We start from the raw sequence: 24,718 nt of genomic DNA on the forward strand, positions 1-24,718 counted from the left end.
AAACTAAATCTGAGTATACAAGAACAAAACTTAAATAATCAAAAGGTCTTATAGAAACAACCTTCAGATTTCAAGTTATTTTGGACCTATTATAACCAGACTTTCTTAAAATGTACAAAATCTTTGTTTTACATGTAAAACACTTTTCGGAAATTGTCCAAATTGAATCATACGTCGCTTCAAAGAGCAATGTTCATTTATCAGATCGCCCTTCAAGGCTGTTAGATTATCATATCTTTACCCTTCTGAGGTCTTGTGCTGCGTTCCAGGCAACTCGGCACTCGGAAATTTCCGACCTCCAACTAGAAAAAGTAGGATGGGACTCTTGAGGCTCACCAACTGATGCAGCTAGACTAATTCACAGTTAATTAGTAACATTTAGGCTATTCATGCCATTAATTAAGTGCTCAGGGTGCAACTGTGCGCACACTTGAGAAGAGTTTGCCTTGTCAGGTATCACCATGCACCTGGAACGCTTTGTGGTTTGAAGGTAGATATTTTAACTTCCCAGGTCCGAGCAGTCTGGAACGCGGCATTATAGCGAGACATTTACGCTCATTTTATTTAATAAATAATAAATGTATATAATTAATAAATATGTGAACGAGAGGGTCAGCAGCACACGAGTGCTATATATTAAATAAACTCAGGTACAAATATATTTTGATAAACTGTTCTGTAAATGTCTGGTGTGTTATACCTCAATAAAAATAAATCATCTGACTCTTATCAATGTGCTGGTAAATGTATTTGTGTAATATGCAAATCAAGTCCTAATTTGCATAATAAAACATTGTAATGCAAAACCAGCTTTTATTTATTTATTTATACTTTTAGCCTGTAAAGATTTATTGTGAAGCCCGTTTCACTGGTGTCTGGCCTGAAGATCAACAACACAAAAAAATACAACAGAAAATGTTTGTGAAATTAACTGCCTGCCAAAACTTTATTCTATAAATCTAAAACAAATGTCCATCGTGATTCCACCGGAATCTTGTTTTGTCCCACCGACAGAGCGAAATCCAGAGTCATTCACTTTATAATGCTGTGAAAAACAGAAAGTAGAGAAGCTGCAGAATAAGCAAAGGATAAACTGAGGTTTCACTTGATGACTGAGACAATCAATGGATTCCAACAGGCCCTGAAAACAGACTACTGGACTACAGACATCATGTTGCTGCAGCTTTAAAACTCAAATCCTCCGATCTGGGATCAGTTCTGAGGGTTTAACTCTAAACCCGCACACCGCTCAGGCCCCCCTTCAGTCCACGCCGTCGTCTTCTGCGCATGCTCAGTGGGCCTCGTGGACACACGCACTCCAGGTTTTGATATCCGTATCGATGATCCGTGCGCGTCTGCTCTCCATCAGCTCTCGGGTTTGTCCTTGTTGGGGCCCATGAACTCCACGCCGTCGATCGGGATGTCCTTCTCCTTGATGGCCTTCTGCACGCAGCGCTGGTACTTGCGGAAGGTCTCGGTGCACGGGTCGCCGCTCCGGTCCCCCTTCAGGAACTTCTCGGCGAACCATCGGTTGAAGCACACGTCGTACTCCCGCTTCAGGTCGGTGCAGGCCTCTCCGACGCTGTTCATGGTCGACAGAAGCCCCAAAGAGACACGACGGAGGAACCAAACGCGCAGGGTCCCGCACTCAGCTGCTGCAAGAAGCCAGCGTGCCGCGTCATCACGCACAGTCCGTGGCTTTCCTTTGAGAGCGCCGTTCAACGTTGCAGCGTCATGACGTATGAGCGATAGTGCGTTTAAGACAGAGGGATCACTCCGGAGAATTGTGTGTTCTGTGCTGGATGCGCACAGAGATCACGCATCTGTTTCGGCCCTGTTGTGTCAAAGCTTATGAGCCTTTATATCTAACAGCGTTGCTGAAAGTCTTGTTTTGCTTTGACAGAAATTGTTGTTTGGTCTCGCTGAAAATAACGCACGGAGAAACAATTAATCTTCTTCTTAAAAGGGCCACATTTCATATCCATAAATGTAAATTCACAGATAGGAAACCTTGGCTATTTTTTCCTTTTCTTAAGAGGTCAAACATTACATTTTATCAATTCTGTGGTCTCAGAAGCGAAAGGCAATTAAAAGTGCATCAGCTTGTGTTGTATTTAAAGTTTTTATACAGTCTCTCATCCCCCCCAGCGCTCAGCGCATGTACTCGCTTTCCTTGAAGTCCTCTCACTGTTAACACTCTCTAGCCATGAAAGCTATGGAGAGGCTCATCAAAAATCATATTATTAAGATAACAGACTCACAGATCGCGCAGCTGGAGGGGTGGACGATACCAAGGTTTTTATTACAGGCATAAACATCTGGATTCTCCCAACACAACAGCCAGACTTCTTTTCGCTGATTTCTCCTCTGCATTTAACTCCCTGCAGCCACATTTTCTCGCTGAGAAACTCTCTACTTTCCACCTAGACGACTTCCTTACCAACCGGTCACAGAGAGTCCCGGCCAATGACACATTATCTGATGTCTTGTACACGTCAGCTGGCTGTGTCCCCTCACCTCCGCTTTTTATTCTTTAGGTCCGCCCAGCCAAACTGTCACTTGGTAAAGTAGGCCGATGACACAGTTCTCCTGTCTTTGCTTTCAGGCTCCCTACAGCACCACCGCTCAGCTCTTCAGGAGTTCGTGGAATGGTGTGATAAATCCTGCCTGGAACTGAATGTGAACAAGACCAAGGAGGTGGTGGTGACCTTTTCCAACAAGCAGATGGAACTGCCTGTGGAAATTGTTGAGGAATACAAGTACCCGGGCACAGTCTTCGATAATCTGATGAAATTTACTTCGAACACGGAGGAAATTCCAGCAGCGGCACTATCTCCTGAGGAAGCTCAACTCAGAGGGGGTCAGCAAGGTCATCCTCAAAACGTTCTACTCATCCTTCATTGAGAGCGTTATGACATTTTCCATCTCCATATCCATGCTTCCGCTCCATACAAAGCAGAAACCGCCTGCAAAACTCAACCAAAGTCTGTTCCAAAATAACAGGACTTCCGGTCAGAGCCCTCTCCATTGCGACACTGAGGTTACCCCTCACACTTGGCTCCCCTCAGGACGTCGGTTACGCTGTCCAGGCTGCAGAACTCAGAGGAGAAGGGCAACCTTTGCACCCAAGGCTGTCCAGCTCCTAAACTCCCAACCATCCCTGGACTCCTTCTTACCCCGATCACTACTTCCTTCACTCCTCTGCACACACTCACACAGACAAGCACACGCACACTCATTTACTGATTCATAAATACTTGCAATACGGGGCTATGAGCTCATCCGTGTGCTATGCAGAGCGCTGCATTATGCCTTGAATTTATTCACACTACAACCCAACTGTACAGTACATGAATTAATAATGCTGATAATGTATTTCATTTCATTTCATTATGCTGCTTTGGACTTTGGTGACAACGTTGATATATGTTTGTCTATTTATTTCTTAATATATTAGGTTATGTTTATTATGAAAGATGAGTTTATTCAACTTGTACTAATCTACGGGTCTCGCAGTTGGCCCCGTGGGGATAAAGTGTTTTGAAATTGAAATTGAAAAAATTGCTTTTGTAATTATTGCAATCTCAAATAAAGTTGAAAAAGAAAAAAAAGGAATCACTCTGGCTTTGTCTGAAATCAGTTCTCTAATCAATGGGCTTTATTGGCTTGATGTTTTAGTTCAAACATGTTGCCAATAAAATATAAACAATAAACAATAAAATGGAATAAAAAAAATGCAAACTATAACCAAAATGTATATCCCACAATGCATTTATAAAAGTGTAAGCTCAATATCTAGTTTTAGATAAAAGTCTTTTATTTACATTTACATTCTTCCCAACCTCACAAACATATAGAGCAGAACTTCATTCATTCTTCACTGACAGATCCTTCTTTACCACCACGTCTTTGTGTTGGAACCATTTGCCAAGATCTTAATTTTTACCACAAATAAAAAGCTCGACTATACGTTGAATAATATAAATTTTGTTGCTTTGCGTGTTTTTTGAACGTGTCTTCCTCTGCCGTTTTTAAGTTTGATGCTGTTCTGATGCTTTGGATTGGTCCTCCTGTTGGACTTTGCAGCCCGTCTGCCAGTTTAACTGCCTCCCAAGCTGTCATTGGAAAATAGTTAACAATTGAAAACATTTATTAGACATTTAGAAAAGTAATTAAATGTAATAAGTTACATCCCTTTGATAAAGCAGTCTATACATAGGTATAGTTACAATACTATGACATTTCCAAAATTACCTTCCCAACTCTAATTAACAGGTAATACATTCCTTTATTTCTTTGAGGGGAAAGAGATGATCTCCATCAACATGAAGCACATTTCTATAGTTTGCAGCGAAGTGAGACCTCTTCCTCTCTTCACCCGGCCGCCGTGGAAAACCCGCGAGACATCAGCGCAGCTTTCCGACATCTCGCGTTATTTCCAAAAGACGTGAGAGGCTTCAGACTAATCGAGCTAAGCCGATATTCACCTTTATTTATCAGCCAAACAGATATAAAACAAGAAAACAGAGGCGGGAGTGGATCCATGTAAGTAGCTGTCACGGAGTTCTGTCGCTAACATTTTATTGGAGCTGTTCTTTGTGAGTAGAGACCCGGACTAACCGTTGGTTAGCATGCTAAGCTAGGCCGCCCTGGGTTGTTGTGGCCGGATGTTTCAAGCAGGGGCTGCTAGCTTAGCTTAGCGTAGCTAGCTGCGCACGTTGATTGATTCAAACTTCAAAACGGTGAGTTTGTGTTATTTTGCAGTTTACCGGGGGCCACACGATGTCCGACACCGACGACAGCGACTTCTCTGACAACCAGAGTGAGCGCAGCAGCGACGGAGAGGCCGAGGAGGTGGAGAATGAGGTAGGCTAACCGCTAGCTACTTATGCTAACTGCTCTGCGGATAATCAGGTAAACATTGTAGAAAAAGTGTCAGATACGGTTTGTAAGGTAAGAACTGATAAAAGTTTGTATTTACAATCACTTTGGCACTAATTTCAGAAGCTTGATGTCAGTTTACAAACCTAAAAACAGGCTGTGCACTGTTGAAAACATTGATCTGTGCATTTAAGTATTTGATCACAGGGACATTTAGATCACCGACACACAAGGCTCTGATAGCTTCGCTCAAAATACGTGATGCATGTTTCATTTTTGTACTACACCTAAATTCATACTACAGGCACGAGGGATGTCACGGGTCCAGAAATTTTAGTAACTAGTCCATACTGATGTCAGTGATGTTCATTTCTCAATAGCGTTTTGATACCACAGTAATAAACAAAAACAAAACATTACATCCCATGTTCATCAACAGACCCTTTTTTTTTTAAATAAAAACATCTGGACCTGACAAAGTAAAACTAACAGCTGTGAGAGGATGTTCAGGACGGACGAGAGGTGGTTTGATGTCACTATATTCATAAATGAACAAGCTGCTGAGCCTAATGAATTATTAAATTAATTTCTTAAGTTGTTTTTTTTACAATCTCGCAGGTATACATTGTTTTAGGGTGATCACTTTCTATGTTGGCAGTTGTCTCAGAAGAAGTTGAAATGTTCGTACGGTCCCTAACTCGTCACAGCAGTATCGTTATCTTTGGTGATTTTCAGGTGATCAAACTGTCTGATTAATTTAGCTCTCCAACAGATCCCAGAACTGGGAGAAATCGAGGCTTTGACACAGAGCTGCTGAAGGAAACAGCCATGAAACTAACTTCACCTGGTTCCCATACTCTTTTTTTTCTATTTGACGAGTCGAGGCGGAGCTTTCGCTGGACTTGACTCCTTCTTCCACATGTTGGGTCTTCGGTACCTTTGGCACCTAGCAAACGAGTACTGACATGTTTTCAGAACGCTTGACTGGGTACCAGAGTATCGGTTCTCATATGTTGATGAAAAACATTAAAATCTTTAAATCAAATCAAACATTATTAGCTACAGTGAAACAAAGGATTGATTACTGTACTTCTGTATTCTCCTCGCTATATAAATAAAATTATGTTGAATATTTCCATCGATTTGGTTCTCGTGGACATTAGTGCCAAAGTGATTGTGAAAAAGTGTAGTTGTGTACTTTAAGTTTATTTTGTGGTGATCAGGAGGAGACCGGTAGCCCCGTGGGCAGCGACAAGGTGGCAGAGGAGGAGGGGGAGGATCTGGACGATGAGGAGGAGTACGATGAAGAGGAGGAGGAGGACGATGATGACCGCCCCAGGAAAAAACCAAGACATGGAGGCTTCATCCTGGACGAAGCCGGTACGAATCGACTGCTCCTTCATCTGTTGTCACATCCTCTTCGACTGTTCCTCCCTCAACGTTTCCTCCTGACACCTGGTAGCTTGGCAGAGATAAAAGGAGCTTTTTAATACTTTTCTTTTGTCTCCCTCCTCTTTGTCTAGATGTGGACGATGAGTATGAAGATGAGGAAGATCAGTGGGAGGAAGGAGCTGAAGATATTCTGGAGAAAGGTGAGGAACTCGGCCCGTTCAGACGACGAGACGAGACAGAATTTTCACGGTTTACTCTTCAGTTGTTGTTGATTGGGAGGTTTGAATGTTTGAAATCGAGTAAAAAACCAAACAAACAGCAAACAGTTCTGTGTAGTCACAGATGATAAACAGTTATTGGATCCTGAGAGACTGAGACTCTGATTAAAGGACCGGTGGTTTTGAATGGTCTGGCACATGTTAGACTACATCCTCACTACTACGTTTTTATGTAAAACACACACCTTCTGACCCCGTTTCGATTTTAAACTCCTGGGTAACGTTTTACGGAGGACTTTAAAAACGATGTCGCGGACGCTCGCGTTTGGCTTCCTGATCGGCTCTTATCAGTCAGGCAAAGCAGAAACACGCTGCTGCTGCTGCCAGAGTTTTAGTTTTTTGTGTTTTTATTAAAATATGTTGTACTGTGTAAAGAACACTTGCGCTGCTCACGTCTCTGTATTTACTTTGTGACGACTCCCAGTCTGTTTCCCGCCGCCACCGTCTCTTTGTTCCACCTCGCTGTCGGTCCATGCAGAGGAATCGCTGCTCTGGTTCTTCTCATCGCTGCTCTTCGCTCGTCTTTAGTAGAACTTTCTTCTTAAGCCAAATCTTCTGCAGCTGCGGAGTAGACAGTCTGCTTCTTGTTTACACCGGCACGCAAATGCCCAGTGTACGTGAACGGCCACTAGACGTGCGTTTTCATACAGATGGAGATCAATTCTGAGACACAGCTGACTCTTCTGGTTGCAAAAAGAAGTCCGGCTCCATTAGAAATAAAATGTTTCTACTTGTCAGCTGATTTATTCCCTCAGTAAACTCTTTCCTGATGAGTTTCTGGTCTCACTCGCTAGTTTCAAGTCTTCTTCAACACAGCATGATGTTCATTTAGTAAATTATGGTCCCATTTAGAGGAACAGAGACCAGGAAGCAGGGGAGGCTTTAGGGCGGGATTATCTATGATTGAGAATTTAACCAGCGCCGTTGAAAAAGCTTATCAGGAGTCGGCTGTTCACTTTCTCTGGTGAGCACATTAAGTCTTAAACCTGTTGTTCGCTGGACAAAATGATCAGCCCCAGATTGACAGACGCACCTCGCTAAGATAGCCAGCTGTCTCATCCAAATATGGTCACGTCCGCTGCGGCGGCCTATCGGCCAAACTCGAGGCTTCAAGACAGCGACCCACAAACCAACGGGTGACATCACCATGACTACTACCACTTCTTGTATACAGTCTGTGCTGTGGACTACTGTAAAAAATTTTGTCTTAAAACAAAAACGTAGAAGTGTGGATGTAACTATAAAGGAAGGAATCTCTGTCCATCTGTCTGTCCTGTGATTTTCGACTTGCTGAAACACGTTTCAGAGACGGCGATCAGCGTGAACATGTTGCCAGCTTTAAAAAGGAAGAAAGAAATCTGAAGTTACCTTTGCTTGATAATGAGATGCAGACTTATGGAACCGATCTACATGTAATGACTGATGGATTAAATCCCTCAAAGTTTCCAATCTCTACAACTACATTTTCAAATTTCTCTGAAGGGAAGTCACTGCTGCAGAGAGGAGAAAATTCAAACATGTAAACGAGCAAAGCGTTCTTTGGTGGTAAAACAAAGTCTCCATGATTTGCAGTCAATTGTCTAAAACATGCAGAACACAGGCGCTGTCCATGAGGTTCCGTCTGATTACAGTCTGATAGGATCGTACATCACACGCCAACGCACAGATCAAGATCTTAATTTGTCCTCTGCTTATTTTTAGCTGCTATTGCACAGTCTTGATGTGAACTGTGTAGGGAAACATTTGGTTCCAACTCAAGTGTGTAAAAAGGAATCCGGACCAGTTTTTATCAGGGCGGCCTGTGTTTGACCTCTGACCTCTGTCCTGTTGATCTCGGGGGGTCGGACTGTGCGATTACACACAAATACAACATTTTGGCAGATGTTTCGGTAAACCTGTTAAAGAAAAGCAAGAATTAGTTAGGAGCAGATTCAAAAAGAGTTGATATATGGGATCAACGTCAGCTAGTGGTTTTGTCTTTACCAAATAACATTTAATGTTTTTAAGAAGAATTTCTGTTAGTTTCTGATTATTTGTGAAACAAACACTCGTGTTAGTACACTGATCAGAATAATGTATAAATGTACAGATAAATGTGTCGTGTATTGCGATCAGGTGGATTTCAGAAAGTTGTACAACCTTTCTCACAGCAGCAGGAGCAACGTGTGAAGTGAGCGATGGCTCCGTCCACACTGCTGCAGTTTGGCTTTAAAACTGAGACCTTTTGCTGCGTCTCTGCCTCCCGTCCAGACTAAAACAGAGAAGTTTGAACAAACGTGTTTGCGTTTTGAAACTCTGGCGGGCTCTCGCTGCAGTCAGACTGCTGAACCCGAGCTGTTTACCGGCTTCTCGCTGACCCGCCCTACTCTGCTTCTGATTGGCTAGTAGTCCTTAACTAGGAACTGAGCATGTGCAACTCCCAACAAAGATCATTTAGAGACAAGATGTATCACTCCATAGCTAAAACGAAGCCTTCAACACAGGCTGAAAAGAGGAGCTGCAGCAATGTGCAGTATGACAAAAATATAACCATGTAAACCTGCTCTGGTACAAACTCTAAATAAGATGAGGAACCTGAAAATGAGCAGAATACCACCTCTTGAAAATATTTTGTACCGTGCAGATATCACTTACAGCCTATACTATATATTCACTTTGCGACCACTCCCAGTCTGTTTTCCGCCTACAGTAACAGTCCCAGCTCGTCGTCGGTCCATGCAATAAATATCTGGTCTGTTGCTTCCTCTGCGTTAGTTTATTCTATCGCCAAATCTTTTGTAACTACGGAACAGACCATCCGCTTCACATTTAGCCCGGCACGCGGCCACTAGATGTGCGTTTTCAGTCGTTTTAATGTAGACTGAGATCGTATTCATTTTAAAAGTCTTATTTTTAAACACAAACGGAGTAGTGTGGATGGGGACTGAATTTGCATGGCCGCGAGTCGTCGCGTACGTTATCGCAGCAAAGTTTGATTTTTCTGTAATGTAAACATCCTCTAGTCTCGCTGATGTTCAGTAGGAAGGCACTCGTTAGAATAGAAAAACAGGTTTATCAGGTAGAGCTCGGCGATGAGGCCAAAAATGTTCACAACGAGGATATCGATCATTATGAGGATATCCTTTGTCTTATTCCATCTAGTAGATTTTACATTTACATGAAGTGGTTCGATTTGTGTTTTGACCGGAAGCTGAGAGTTTCTGAACATGAGTGTCTGACTGAACTCTCTCTGTCTTATTGGTGTTTCTCTCTGTCACGCATGTCCTCTTCAGTTAACGGTAATTCTACTCCAGATACTCTCCCGCTCGGGATGTTTTCCATTTTTATATCCTCGTGTATCTGAAGCAAATGGAGTGTCACTTTCATCCATTTGAGAAAACCCACGTCCCAGAATGTATTAACCCCACCTCATCTCAGTACAGCTGTATTTGTGAGCGTGTAGCTTAATGTGAGGAAGCACTGAGGGCAAATCCATTATTGGCTCCTTGATCGGCACTTACTGTTCATTACATTTAATTGGCTACGAGCAAAACACTCACTTTTAATGATTGGTTACTGTTGGAACACTGATTCCTCAAAAGTTATGTGCTAATTCTAATTAAAATGCCACACACAACAGCCTTTTAAACGAGTATTTTAGCCATTAAAATGGGATTTAAATCATTTTACTGTTGGATAAAACCAGAAATGAAAAACGAATGTTTGATCTGGAGCAAATCCACAAGTTTCCAGGTCATAACCCAAATATTCAGTGTAATTCTGCACACTGAGAAGAGATGTAGAGAACGTTTCAGTCATTCAGTAATGATCTGGATGTGTTGTAAGTAATTCCACCTTCAAAGAACCAAGCATGATCATTTGCCTGACCCTGCTACCCGGTAGAAGACATGTCATGTTTGTATTTTTCGACTAACAGATGTGGTTGAAGCTTTTTATGTGGCACATGGTAATGCGTACTATCACTGAAGGGAGAAGTACAGTAGAAGCAAAACCAAATCTGGTATGTTTACAGCAGCAAAACGTCCCGTTAGTGTCGTGATCACTGTGGTGAACAAAAGGCTCCTTCCTGTTTCCAGACCTCTGAACTTGTGTCTGTATCTCAGATGTCTGTCAGCTGCCGTGTTTCCATCCAACTGTCCTGCGAATTTTAAGCCTACTTTTGAAATGTCGCAAAAAAGAGGAAAAATCTGCGCGTTTCCATCAGCTGGTTTGGAGCAGTTGACGTTACACATGGCTGTAATAAAAGATGTCTGGGTTCCAAGCCAGAAACAAAACCAGGCGCAGGAACCTGAGGGCCACTGATCTGAGAAAAACAGAGAGAGGTCCTCAGGAATGTGTTTCAAGCGGGCAAGTTGCTACCAGCCACGTCTCCGAGCATTATGGGAATATCCGGTGTTCTGCAGAGTTCAGCAGCAACATGCGGTGAGAACCTGTTTGATCAGCGTGCAGAGCAAAGGATCTGAGAAGGACCTTTAAGAGGTGAACGCATCATTCAGCAGGACAGCTGATGAAGGCTTCCTGCCCAGATCCGTCTCCCGTTTAGCGCATTTACTGTTTTTTTTTTTTTTCTCGACAAATGTAAAAAAACACCTCAAGCTGGTGTAAAAGCTGTTTTGCCAAATTAAGGATTTATTTTTGAATTTTGCCGTTTCCATCAACCTGTTCTAATGCGATACTTCAGGATGCGCATTAAAAACGTTGATGGAAACACGGCTAGGGATTCAGGTTTTGCCGTTTCACCTCGTTCGGACTGAAAGTGACTCGGATCTGATTTGTGAACAGCCCAAGTCACCTGGACCTGATATTTTCCAGCTTGGATTTGGTGCACATTCATATGGGTTCCAAATCAGACACAGGTCGGATTTTTAAAATGCGACCTCTGTGTGGACGGTCAGATCGGCGTTCATGCAGCTCTGACGTCGCAATTATGTGCTAGCAAGAACTGGGGAACCGCTCTGAACGCCAACATGGAGGACGGCAGCGTTGGAGGCCTCATAAGTATTTGGGGTGACACTTCCGTACGAGCGAAACCTGGAGGGTCGTATCGGAACCCGTCTGTGTTTGAAAGCATATACAACAAACGGACGAATGAGCCTCTGTGTTTACGACCGCGTGCTCCACGTGGCGTCGTATTATCCTCCCGCGCACGTGCGTCGCTCTCAGGCCGTGATCAGTTCACACCGGAGTCTGATAGGGGTCAAATTTGAGAAAACAAATGTCGACCAGCAGAGGGTCACATGCTCCTTCATCACCATGAACACACACGCTTCAGTTTATTCTGATTCCCACGTTAACCGTCCTGCCGCCCCAAACACTCACTAAAGCACCACATGTAGATTTATCCGCCGCTGAAAATAGTCCCCAGCAAAGACACCGTTTCCTCCTGTTAGTTTCAGTAAAGAAACTACAGCGAGCAGCTGTTTTAGGGAATAACCGAGCCTTTTGTTTTGAAAGTACAAAAGGCAGGAAGTCAGAAAGTGTTGGTTGGTTTGGATCTTTTCGTGGGATTTGTTGACAATAATTGTAGAATAACACCAGCGTTACTGTTTTAAATGCTTAAAATCGAAATCTAGTCAAGCTAAACAAGATTCAAAGAGTCGAGTCAAAATATTGTTATGCTGTAAAAACCTAAAATACAGCCACTTCGTACTGGAATGGATAAACTGTGGCCAGTAGTTTTGTATCTGCTGTACTGTCGCCTCAGACCACACCGAACCCCTCACTGGCTCCATGCTTCTCTGTGCTGTGCAGTCACCATTAATCTGTTGTTCTGTTGTTGTTTTTTTCTCCCATCATGCTTTGTGTTGCTGCTGCCTGACTCTGCTCCTGTGTGCTCTGCCCTGATGACAATGTCTTTTGGCTTCTGTCCTCACCTCTTCATCCTCCTCCTCTTCGCCGCTGCTATGCCTTACTCCTGTTGTTTCTCCCGCCACCTTTTTCCTTTTCAACCTGTTCTTTTTCCTCATCTCTTAACTTTTGCTCGTTCCTCCATCTTCTTCCCCTAAACTCTTTTGTCCTCCTCCCTCCTTTCGTCCCCGGTTCTTTCTTTCTTTCTTCCTTTACTCACCTTTTCCTTGATATTTTATTTCCTTTATCACTTCTCTCGCTCTGTTCCTGCTCTTCCCCTCTTTTCTCTCTCGCTGGTCGGCCCTGAGCAGAGGAGGCTGAAGGTAAGTCTGTTACTTGTGTCACAATCGTTGTTCATTATTATTTTTTCATTTATATTAAACATGAATACAACGCCTCTCTTTTCTCCCAACCCCTCAGTGTCCAACATCGACCATGTGGTCCTGGATGAGGATCACTCTGGATCCAGAAGGCTGCAAAACCTCTGGAGGTAACAAATGGCCTCAACATCTCTGTGAACTTCACACACCAGTGAAATAAAATGTCCCGGAAAGTGAAAGTCAGAAAGTTGTAACCCTTTCAAACTGCAGGAACATCTCCAGGAACCCTTTTTAGGATCTTTAAGGAGCTTAAAACACATTTCAGCCGTAGGAAGCAGGGGCTAGATTTAGACCCTGTCCCCTGAAAGGTCTTTCTGACGCCCCGGAAGACTGCTGCCACTTGAGTACAGCTTATTCCCACAGTAAGAAAGCAAGTTATTTCAAAGGTCCACCCAGATTCATGCAAATAGCTCCGCCTCACTGCTGCTGTCCTTACCTTGAGTTTAATATTGGGGAATTCATTTCCCCCAATATTATAGCCTATCAGCAGACATCGCAGGATAAAATAAAATCAGAATCAGCCTTATTGCCAAGAAGGTTTTACACATACAAGGCCTTTACTTTGGTATTTTGGTGCATAAAAATAAACGTAGTAAAGAAAGAACGTGCATGAATATTAGAATGATGAAGCAAGTACTGCAGGTCAACACTCATAAATATAAAATAATTTACAAACAAGAATTCAGTAAGCATTTTCTATTTCCTGCATGAAAAAAAGAAAATGAAACAGACTGGAAACACGATGAAGCAGTGAGTTCAGATGTGTGTGCAGCGATGAGGAGGCTGGAACCTTCCTCACACGTGAAAACAACAGAAATGTCTGATGTTGTGCTCACATGGCAGCAGGCGATGGAAAAAAAGTGCAAGTCAGGCTTTAGTTTATGGAATTTCTGCTAAAAAATCTGCAGTATAAAAGCTTGATTTTCAGTACTGCACGCTCCTGCTTTGGAATATTTTGTTGGCAAAAACACCTGAGATCCTGCAGATAAAGTGAAGCAGGAAGCCTGCAGCCTTTTCTGCAACACATTATTAGCAGTTTAACAGTTGTTGAGTCAGACAGAAGCAGGTTTAGTTTTTACAAAAGCAAAAAGTGTGTTGGCTCTTGTTTCCTTGAGTTCATTTATGTTGTGTGGCATTGGCTGACTGTGTATGTGTGTTGTGGTGTGTTGCAGAGACTCCAGAGAGGAGGCGCTGGGTGAATACTACATGAGGAAGTATGCCAAGTCCTCAGGAGGGGAGCAGTGAGTATCATTGGTCCTTCACCTCGTGAAAAGTGGTTCCAAGCTGTGAACAAATATTTATTAACAAAACAGTCTTTTGTGGATGCTGAAGTCTGCTGCTGCACACCGGTGTTTTTACACGACAGTGATGAGTCACAGCAGTGCTAGCCAATGATCTTCTTTCCTGCAGCTGTGGTTGATTAGAGTGAGACGGTGCTTTTTCATCCAAGACTGAGGAACAAAGCCGTCTCAGTTATCGTTCAGAAAGTCCCTGTTAAATAATAATGATACAATACATTTTCAGTATATAAAGGAATTCTCTTAACTGCAGAGAGAACCGGGCGTGTATTTGTTTATATTACAGACTGGCTGTCATTTCACTTATTTTATATTTGATCATATTTTATTAAGAAGTCTCTCTTGTTTTCTGATCTGCGTTGATTTCCTGTTGAAACAGAGTCTCCTCTTCCTACGTGGCGGCGCTCAGAGACCACAGCAAAATAAGGGAAACACATGTGAAGAATTAACTAAAAGAAAGGCATTTTATTCAACAAAAGTCGTTTAGACGAACCAATGAAACAATGTTGATTCTAACAAGTGAATAGTGTGAAAAATGAACTAAAACAACGGAAACAAACGAGACACCAATCAAACTTACACAGCGTGGTGCCATGTGAGAGGAAGAGCTCACAGACCAGCAGGAAGAGGTGAGTTTTATGCAACCAGGGCTGAGCTACAAAACATAGGAAAGCGTTTATTTCAAGGGAAACGGTGGTGCCTTGAACCCCCTCTTGTGTCAGCGCACTGCACTTAACTGCCTGGCAGTGTTTTACATACTTAGACTAGGAAACGCCTCTGACACGCCCACCGAACAGGAGGAAACATACCCCGAAGGAAACATGTCGTTCAAACCCGGAAACGTAGCAAAACGTTTTCAGATTGAACTCGTCCCTCGAGACAGGCGCCAGCTGCACCAGGATCCCGGACAGTTTAAGACACACACACAAGCTCGGGCAGAGGCTCTGGCGCCGTCACGATCTGGCGTCTTGATAAATTTAGTGTAATATTAATTTCCACAACAGCAGGGCTCCAGACTAACTTTTTTCAAAGCGTCCCAAAATGTTTTCTTTACTTTGTTATGCTCTATATTTGTTAGTGACATAATAAATGATTATAAATTGATAAAATAAATAAATATTTGTTTTGCTTGAGTCAAACAAAAAGGTTTATTATCAAAACTGAAAAGTTATCTGTCGGGGGAACCTGTTTACCTCGATGATAAATGATTTAATTTCACTACAGTTAGAAACTCATGGACTTTTTCTTCTCATGTTCAAAACTTTCTGCACATTCAGAATCTCACACATCTTTGTTCTCATATGTCCAGAAGAAAACCGTAATATAATGAGACTTACGTCGTCTTTTAATGAGAATTCATAATCTTTTTTAAAAGTCTACCTGACCTACGCTCTGCTGTGCTCCCCTTCAGACTGTACTGAATAAAACAAGCGCGCTGCACTTTGTCGGAGGCAGAAACCGAAACCGTTCGCTGCAGACACCTCCGCGCAAATCCTCACGTTAACTTCTGCAGCTCTGATAAAGTTCAGCTCACAGTCCCAAACGGAGCCAGACTGTGCTTCATTATAATGCAAAACTCTACCAGCGAGTCTGCTGGTAACGGCAGCCTACACAGCGGGACGGAGAGGTCAGCCAGCCGTTTGTGACTGAGAGGACAGATGGAGCTGTACCGGGGGAACAGGTGAGCAGCCGGCCTCCTGCGTAAGTCCGGCGGGACTGTAGTAACAGCGTGAGAAAGACGGCCTCCGTTGTCGTCAGTGCTCGGCCGGTTCAGTTTGTCATTTGCTAAGTGATCGTAATAAATAAAAGCATAGGCCTACACGATCTCTTTCGCCCTACAGAATTTTTCTCTTTGTCCCAAACGCCGTTCGTCTCGAGCCCTGCAAGCGCTAATTCACACCCACCAGTCTGCCAGCAGACAGTGTCTCTTATCAACACTTTTATTGTTCTCATTTGCTCATTTATTCCATTAGTTTCTGCTGCCATGTTGTTATTCCTCGACGAATGACACTTGGCTTTAAGTGTGAAGCATCTGCAGTTCGTTTAACAGCGATCAGACGTAGACGTAACTGGGAGTAATTAGTGAGTGAAAACAAGGTTTGTGTTAAAAAGAGAAACACGGAGCAGCCGTTAGTAAGTAAAGGCTTTTGATTCTTGAGAATTTTAAGTTGTTATTGTTGAAAGAGAGGAGTTACTAAGTCTATAACCTGCTGACAACTCCTCTGAACTGATATCTGTGGAAAGTGCTTGTTAACTTTCAAATCCGCAGCAGGATCTGGACTCCGCAGGACTCAAACTTATTATTTATTAGCTTATTTTTTAGATTGCGCATTCCCAGAAATATTCACGGCCAAGATTCCAGTTTCAAGAATCCAGATATGTCCAGCTCAGTTGCAGAGAAATATGCATAAAATGTTTTTTGTCCAGAATAAACATTTGACCAACAAATGTGGAGACTTTTTGTGCCTTTTAAGCATAAAAAAAAAACTTGAAACTTTCAGTTCTGTGTGATATTTCATCTTTATTAAACACAAACAGATGAAGAATTTTTACCAAGAAGCTTCTTCTTGCGTCAGAGATCAAAACATCTCACCTGTGTATCTTCCTCTGTGGCGTGCAGTTACTCAGGAGGGTCCGAGGAACTTTCCGATGACATCACCCAGCAGCAGCTACTTCCTGGGGTCAAGTATGTGAACACTCAGTCAGCGCCACAACACCAATGAGGTCGTGTAGGTTATAATGTCTTGATAATAAAATGTGTTTGTCGCCGTCAGGGATCCCAATCTGTGGACGGTCAAGTGCAAGGTGTGTATCACTCCGACACATACTGTACGTCATCGTCTTCATGCACAGGGTCAGATCACTTCCTCAACATATCCCGTGTGTTTAGATCGGAGAGGAGAGGGCGACGGCCATCGCACTGATGAGGAAATTCATCGCCTACCAGTTCACAGACACGGTAAGTTATTATTCTTTCACATTACTTATTTGAGCACTCTGCTCTGATTGGCCAGTGAGGCTGAACTCTGAGGTTCATTTTGTCTAATTGAATTTCTCTGGAAGAGAAAGAAGTGGTTTCATTCGTGTAGTTGATTTCTCTTCAGCTTTAGCAGGTTGCAGGTGCCTCCAGGAACGTCCTTTAGAAGAGTATATAAAGATCGTAGACTTCGATCGTAGCTTCGTTGATGACGAGCAGTGGGACCGCATTACACTGTAAAGACCGCATGAGAGAGACTGGTTAAACCTGGTAACTACATCGATAAGGAGAGGAAGTTTTTCAGGATCTGTGAGATTTCAATCAATAGCTGATTGATCGGTCACATCCTCAGTTTCCTGCGGTTGTCGGGAAAAGTCAATACAAACCAGTCCGTCACAATTGCGTTCAGATGTGTGAGGGGAAAAGAACAGGATCCAAGTTCGACAGGTAATCAGTCACAGGTCTGCATTGGGAAGTTTACTTGGGTCACCATATGTATATCATTTTGTGTGTGTTGTTTGGGGGACTTACTTTCTCCATAGAACAATTTCCTGGTGGAAACCCTGAAATTTTGCTTAATGATTTTACTGCTCTGCTGTCAGTTTGTTCAGTTTTGCTGACTTCTGAACCACAGCATATTTCTCCCTGCTCTGCCTGCAGCTACCCCGGCTGTAACTTTAGCTAAATGTTTGGGCAGAGCAGGGCCAGATGGAAAACATGTTTTAGACTAATACAGCATTCAAACTGACAAGTGTTTGTGCATTATCCAGGACGGTTGATAGTTTGGACAGAAGATGAGACGGTACTAATAGTGTCTTTGGTCAAAGTATAATGCAGTGGGAAAAGTAGGCCATGTCTTGTTTTTCTATTCTATTATGAGCAGCTGTTGTGTGTTGTTTACTAAACAAACTGGATGCCAAAGGTTCAGTTCTCTCACATATAAAGTCACACCTGCTGTTGATGAGTCACCATCATGATTTTCTTTCTTGCAGCTGTAGGTTGGTCAGTATAAAATACAGTTTGTTTTTTTCCCCTCTAACCCCCCCACAGCCTCTACAGATCAAGTCTGTGGTCGCCCCGGATCACGTCAAAGGTTACATCTACGTTGAGTCGTACAAGCAGACGCACGTCAAGTCGGCCATCGAAGGCATCGGCAACCTGAGGATGGGCCTGTGGAACCAGCAGATGGTTCCCATCAAAGAGATGACGGACGTCCTCAAGGTCGTCAAAGAGGTCACCAACCTGAAGCCCAAGTCCTGGGTCCGGCTAAAGAGAGGCCTGTACAAGGACGACATCGCTCAGGTACCGACCGACGACGCAAGCGGCCGAAAGAAACAAAAATGTCGGCACTACGTCAGCAATTCCAAAATATTGATATGTGAGATTCAAGCTGCGTGGCAAACAAATATGCAAAACATTTATCATCTTGTTTTTGAACAATCTCAAACTACAGTACTAATGAAGAATGTGAGAAGCAGATAAAAGCTACCAAATAAACCCGTTGAAAACCTTGGAGAGAGATTTTTGCATCATTCTGTTTAAGATCTATAATTAAAACAATGATAGCTAAAGTCTTCATTCTTTTTGCAGCAGAAAGCTCATGCTTCAAAAACATTCAAGCACATTTTTGTTCCGCCATCACTTCTCGTAAAACTGTCAATATTTAAAATCTACACAGCTGATTTCTCACCTGAAAACTTGGATGTGGAGAAGTGGATTTAGTGATGAAATAAATAATTAAATGTATGACACGGTTTCTATACTTTTATCAACTATAATTTATTGACTTGTATAACCCTTGAGCTTAGGTTTGAAAGATTTTTAAGGATGTGAATAGGTAGGGTTTTTGAGATTGATAGAATACCTCGACTTCGATACCGGTTCCTGAACGATTGTTCGATTTCAATTTTATTCTCAAACAAACGTCACATTATTATCATTGATATTGTTATTTTATTAATTGTTCCTTAGAAAAATTCTACTGCTTGGTAAAATATATAATATTGTGTTTTTGTTGTCTTTTAGTTTTTATAATGTAATTTCATTGTTATTCTATCTTTTTTATTTTATTTATATGTGAATTTGTGCTCTGGCAACCTAAACATTCATGGCGATGAGAGAGAGAGAGATATCAGTAAACTCAGTCGCGTGTCTTTATTCCACTGCAGCAAAGCGCAGACATCAGCCCAAGGACCTGTACGTGATGGCTGCACGTACAGGTCCGTGTGTGGCGTCACTCACTGATCCTTCAGAAATGCTTGGGGAAATGTAGCGTGCGTGGAAGTTACCGCGCTACTCGGTCGATAAGAGCTTTAATTTGATTCAGAAAACAGCGACGCTACTGAGAAATGGAGTTAAACTAGAACTTGTAGCGACGCTACTGCGCAACACTGCTCGTACGTAGGGCATGTTGCAGCTCGGTGGCAGGAGGGCGCTGAGACGATGACGGCACCGGCTCTGTCTTGTTGCAGTCAAAGACGAAGCAACTTTCTGCTCTTATGTTTATTCCGTGTGCAGTCGAGGGCTTCACCAGGCTTGTCGTGTCGCCGCTCACGTCTCTGTGCGTAACCGGCGTGAACTAGTGTTGTCAAGAAGCTTTTTAGGTATTTATTTATATCAAGAATGGATTTGTACCCTCATTGGATGAATTGATTGAGAAGATAATGAGCTCTGTGTTGGCGTTTTCTTCATCCTCTAGGTGGACTACGTGGAGCCGAGTCAGAACACCATCTCCCTGAAGATGATCCCTCGTATAGACCTGGACCGTATCAAGGCCAAGATGAGCCTGGTAGGACAAACACTGACACACTTCTTCCACTTGATACGGAGTATTTATATCTGACTTACACGTCTGTCTTTCTGTGTGTCCTGTAGAAAGACTGGTTCGCTAAGAGGAAGAAGTTTAAGAGACCTGCTCAGAGGCTGTTTGATGCTGAAAAGATCAGGTACACACAAAGTTTCTACAGGGGAAAAAACTTGGCACAAATGTCTACGAACAGTGACAGATTGCGATATTACTGAGCGCTGTGGTTCTGAAATGTCATTGGTTACACAATCTTTATCATCGTGACTGATTATGTCCCGTGAACATCGAGATAAAAGTTGGTGTTTGGTCTATTTCTTTGGAAGAAGTCTGGAATTTCCAAATCAAACTCTTGTAAAGTGTTTGAGAGTTTGTCTGTGAGTCGGACTGACAGATGATGATTTGACTGTCAGGTCTCTCGGAGGGGAGGTCAGCCATGACGGAGACTTCATGATCTTTGAGGCGAACCGTTACAGCCGCAAAGGATTCCTGTTTAAGAGTTTCGCCATGTCTGCTGTGGTGAGGAGACGCTTTCATTTCAGAATACACACTAACAATGAGTCCTCTTAACTTGTTTGCTGAAAGATGAGATCGCGGTGTTTAGCGAATACCCTCAGCAGCTGGTTTTTGGTTTCTCTCTTAACAGATCACAGACGGAGTGAAGCCCACTCTGTCAGAGCTGGAGAAGTTTGAAGACCAGCCTGAAGGAATCGACCTGGAGGTGGTCACCGAGTCAGGTACGCTGTCTGAGCGTGGGCTCTTTAAGGGTCAGCTGAAGTTCAGGTTTTAGACTGAAGAGGATTAGATCAAGAAATATAGTAGTCAGTGTCCATACCAGTGAAATTCAAACATTAAATCCCTTCATGTACTTCAACATCCACTCCTTTCATAAAAACATTTGGACATTCCAAAGAACAACTAACAGCTGTGAAGGTTGTGAGGATGTCAAGGACACTTGAGAGGTGGTTTGATGGCAATAAATTCATAAAGCTGCAAGCTATTGAAATTACAACCACGCACTGTGCTTTTCTTTACAAGCTCAGAGGGCGTGAAATGTTTCAGGGTGGTCATTAATCTATATAGTTAGTGGTTTGAGATTTCTATTAGTTACTGATGATTGAAATGGATCGTATTGGACTGTGAAGACGGTCCCTGACTCCGCCCACAGTAACAGGCGCTTCGTAAAGACATTCACTTCTCTAAGTAATCTCAATTAGCTCTCATACATATCCCCAAACTGGGCAAAATCAGGGCTTTGACACGGAGCTATTGTTGAATTGTTAAATTATAAACCTCACCCCGGTTTCTTTTCTCCATCTTCCACATTTTGGATCTCCAGGACCCTGCAGTACCTTTTAATAAAATAAAAATCGGTTCTCATGACGTCCCTAGTCCTCGCTTTTCTAGGTGAAGTGTACATGAGTTTATTGCCTGCAGGGAATGTGTATGAACCAAAAATATCTGAATCTAATTTATTTTTTATGTGTTTAATTCATGAAATTCATTCTGACTGATCATATGAATAAACTTCTGATAAATGTTAACATGTTTTTACTTTTCCAGCCTGCTTTTATTTATGTAGTTGACATTACCTCTTGTATTATAGTTTAGCGCTTGTATGAAGACCTTTAATGCATCTGAATTATACATTAGGTCAAAGTCATGATGCTTCTTGGGTCTCTTGGCTAAACCAGGGAAGGAGCGCGAACACAACCTGCAGGCCGGTGACAATGTGGAGGTTTGTGAGGGAGAGTTGATCAACCTGCAGGGAAAAATCCTCAGTGTGGACGGCAACAAGATCACCATCATGCCCAAACACGAAGACCTGAAGGTACACACGCGCACCTTTGTCTCGCTATACTTGTAAAACCTTCACTGATATAATGCATTCTCAAAGTAAGCAAAGAGCCTATTCCATTCATTACAAATGTTTTTTTTCCCGTGTTTGTGTGTTTTCTCGCAGGACCCCCTGGAGTTCCCGGCTCACGAGTTGAGAAAGTATTTCCGGATGGGCGACCACGTGAAGGTGATCGCCGGGAGATACGAGGGTGACACGGGCCTCATTGTCAGAGTGGAAGAGAACTTTGTCATCCTCTTCTCCGACCTCACCATGCACGAGGTACCTGCTCCGTCCATTCACATAATGAGACTGAGGTTAAGAGTCAATACTGTATATGTAAACGGGAAACAAAGTCCATATCAGCCTTCGTTATACACACACACACACACACACACACTGCTGTCTGTCCTACAGTTGCACTCACCAACGTTTGTCCCAGTGGCACCTTTTTAATGTTCTGGTTCATGAAACACAGTGAAAAAACACTTGAATGTGTGCAGCTTGCTAATAGAGGCTGAAGGTCAACAGGGCTTATGCAGGGTCGTCTAATTCTTACAGTTTTATCTAAACTTATATTGACAAGGTTTTGAAACACGCAGCTTCCAGAGTCCAGTGGGTCCTTCTGCTGAGTGTTAGAATGGGAACCGGATGAATCGGCGAGCTCACGTTTTATTTTCTCTGGCTGATGCATCTGGTGCCTTTCCCGTTCAGACCGATTTCCGTCCGTCCTGGATCTGGTTGGGCCAATCAAAACCTGTGAGGGACATTGAGGACACAGTAGTTTGGGTTGGACAACTATGAAGAAAATTGTTCTGGCCGGAGAATTGGTTCCAAGAGGATACTTTTATTTATTCCAGAACAGGGAGGTTACGACAGCGAACAGTCTCTCTGAATAATAACATTTTAAATCCCCCAGGGCTCAGTTATCGGACTGTTGCTGTTCATTACCTACATTCTCCCTCTTGCACACATAACTTTCACAGCTTTGCATACGACACACGAGTCTATATACGCAAATAGCCTTCCAACTGATGACCTGGCACTACCTCAGACTTAATCATTTAAAATGACAAATATTTACATTCAGAGATTCTGGATTTTTGAATGAGTGAGAAGGATTTTAGGTTTCTGAAAAGAAAAAAAAAAGAACTCATCAGACACAAATTTTTATTCCAAGCGAAGTTCTGTCTTTAAAAATGTCTCTATTTTGACCTCTTGTCTCACCCTGTGTTTGTGTACGCAGTTGAAGGTGTTGCCCAGAGACCTGCAGCTTTGCTCGGAGACGGCGTCCGGCGTCGATGCAGGAGGGCAGCATGAGTGGGGCGAGCTGGTCCAGCTGGACCCACAGACCGTCGGAGTCATCGTCCGACTGGAGAGAGAGACGTTTCAGGTAAGAGTCTGCTCCGACCCGGGAGCATGTCTGCAGCGTCCACACCACGAACATGAACCAACTTTTTTTTTTTTTTTCGTTCAAAATTCAGTAGACAGTTTGCAAAGAAAGTTTAGTGAACGACTCTTTTGTCTCTCAGGTGTTAAACATGCACGGGAAGGTAATGACTGTGCGGCACCAGGCGGTGAACCGCAGAAAGGACAACCGCTTCGCTGTGGCTCTGGACTCGGAGCAGAATAACATCCACGTCAAGGACATTGTTAAGGTCATCGACGGGCCGCACTCTGTAAGGATAAGAGAGTTCATCTGTCAGCTTCTGTAGCTAAACATTTACATCAACATAAGTACTTTGTGCTTGAATGAGATTCTGCAGCTGATAAAATGTTTACTTTTGTTTTCCTGCACTCACAACGGTTTACTTTAAAAGTAATGAGCTGTTTCTATTTTAGACGTTTGTTTAAACAGAGGAGCCTTTTTGGGGATTGAGCCGGATGTTGCTTTGCATTTATCATCAGGGATTCATGGCTTTTGGAATGAAGTCGTTAAACAGAAGTTTTAAATTCAGAGATGTCTCTCCCTGAAGAATTTTGACGCTCGACATCTTTATTGCGTTTTTCTTGTTTGGATCACGGATGAAGATGTATTTAAAAGCAGGCGTTTCAGTTCGATTAAGTAGAAGCCCTTCACTGTGTGTGTGTGGTTTCCTCCTGCAGGGCCGTGAAGGGGAGATTCGTCACCTGTTCCGAGGCTTCGCCTTCCTCCACTGTAAGAAGTTGGTGGAGAACGGAGGCATGTTCGTCTGCAAGACCAGACACCTGGTGTTGGCTGGTGGTTCCAAGGTCAGAACTGCATTGGCTGCTTGATATGTCACTTTGGGAGATACAGATGTTGGCCTCCAATATTTTTAGTGTCTCTGGCAGTAATTTCAACCAGTTAAATCAGTTCAAATTACATAACCTGTCTACAAGATAAGTTATTTCTCACATTCCAACTGTAGCAGACAAAGTAATCTAAAAGTAATCGTGAAAATGGCAAACAGAAATAAACTCTGGAGCAGTCCTGAGGATAAAGTTCAGTTGAGAACTCTTACAGTTTTAGCAGCATGTTGTATCAGCAGTTTTCACATATTGAGTATTTATTTATTGTATTTATTGGACCATGAACTCATAAAACGCCCAAATTTCATTGTATATTTTTGAAACATTTAGTTAGGTCTTCAAGTCTTGTTTCCATAAATTTCTGGACTGTTCGCCTCTTTCAGCCCAGAGACGTGACCAACTTCACGGTGGGAGGATTTGCTCCAATGAGCCCTCGCATCAGCAGTCCCATGCACCATGGCGGAGGAGGTGAGTGTGGAAAACAAAGTACTTCCCGGCATGAGGGGGGAACACAAGCAAACATTGGTTCTGCCCAGTGTTGGAAAGTGCTTTTTGATATCGACATCTAAAACTACTTTGTGGCTGCTGGATAGGATGGAGAAGGTTTGGTAGAAAATAACAGTTGAGTGTAGCTTTGTTAGGCTCTGCTGTTTAATCCTGTAGATGTAAAGCAGTTGAGATAAATGTTCCAGTGCTGCGGTGGTCGACAAAAGGCACCCTGCGATCAGATTACTCTGATGGCGGCTGGAAGCGC

The 24,718-nt window shown here is 42.9% G+C and overlaps 2 protein-coding genes across 4 annotated transcripts in view; one reads left to right on the forward strand and one right to left on the reverse strand.

Annotated features, from left to right (window-relative positions):
* Positions 1 to 799: 799 nt before the first annotated feature.
* Positions 800 to 1,686, reverse strand: triap1 (TP53 regulated inhibitor of apoptosis 1). The gene has a single exon (XM_038692473.1). It carries the CDS (start codon positions 1,588 to 1,590, stop codon positions 1,366 to 1,368), a length of 225 nt encoding a protein of 74 aa, XP_038548401.1. The 5' UTR covers positions 1,591 to 1,686; the 3' UTR covers positions 800 to 1,365.
* A 2,701-nt stretch (positions 1,687 to 4,387) lies between these two features.
* supt5h (SPT5 homolog, DSIF elongation factor subunit) overlaps positions 4,388 to 24,718 on the forward strand; it is a 46,642-nt gene continuing 26,311 nt past the window's right edge. Inside the window, exons 1-22 of one of the 3 annotated variants that reach the window (XM_038692470.1) lie at positions 4,388 to 4,545; positions 4,765 to 4,866; positions 6,105 to 6,261; positions 6,405 to 6,473; positions 9,824 to 9,829; positions 12,710 to 12,721; positions 12,819 to 12,888; positions 13,951 to 14,019; positions 16,697 to 16,762; positions 16,851 to 16,881; positions 16,967 to 17,035; positions 18,104 to 18,355; positions 19,752 to 19,841; positions 19,928 to 19,998; positions 20,270 to 20,375; positions 20,503 to 20,593; positions 21,551 to 21,687; positions 21,820 to 21,975; positions 22,940 to 23,086; positions 23,226 to 23,372; positions 23,800 to 23,925; positions 24,348 to 24,432. In XM_038692470.1, the coding sequence (XP_038548398.1) occupies positions 4,783 to 4,866; positions 6,105 to 6,261; positions 6,405 to 6,473; positions 9,824 to 9,829; positions 12,710 to 12,721; positions 12,819 to 12,888; positions 13,951 to 14,019; positions 16,697 to 16,762; positions 16,851 to 16,881; positions 16,967 to 17,035; positions 18,104 to 18,355; positions 19,752 to 19,841; positions 19,928 to 19,998; positions 20,270 to 20,375; positions 20,503 to 20,593; positions 21,551 to 21,687; positions 21,820 to 21,975; positions 22,940 to 23,086; positions 23,226 to 23,372; positions 23,800 to 23,925; positions 24,348 to 24,432 (2,041 nt within the window). In that variant the 5' untranslated portion in view covers positions 4,388 to 4,545; positions 4,765 to 4,782. The remainder of the gene's footprint in view (positions 4,546 to 4,764; positions 4,867 to 6,104; positions 6,262 to 6,404; positions 6,474 to 9,823; positions 9,830 to 12,709; positions 12,722 to 12,818; positions 12,889 to 13,950; positions 14,020 to 16,696; positions 16,763 to 16,850; positions 16,882 to 16,966; positions 17,036 to 18,103; positions 18,356 to 19,751; positions 19,842 to 19,927; positions 19,999 to 20,269; positions 20,376 to 20,502; positions 20,594 to 21,550; positions 21,688 to 21,819; positions 21,976 to 22,939; positions 23,087 to 23,225; positions 23,373 to 23,799; positions 23,926 to 24,347; positions 24,433 to 24,718) is intronic. The other 2 variants (XM_038692471.1, XM_038692472.1) reach the window with 2 other exon arrangements.

The sequence above is a fragment of the Micropterus salmoides genome, unplaced genomic scaffold (genome assembly GCF_014851395.1).
Source record: "Micropterus salmoides isolate LMB-PRFRI ecotype aquatic unplaced genomic scaffold, ASM1485139v1 Ms_hic_scaffold_3, whole genome shotgun sequence".
Taxonomy (NCBI): domain Eukaryota; kingdom Metazoa; phylum Chordata; class Actinopteri; order Centrarchiformes; family Centrarchidae; genus Micropterus; species Micropterus salmoides.

Bases quoted from the DNA above. Each gene is read 5' to 3' on its own strand.
- triap1 (XM_038692473.1), bottom strand. From the start codon at position 1,590: ATGAACAGCGTCGGAGAGGCCTGCACCGACCTGAAGCGGGAGTACGAC.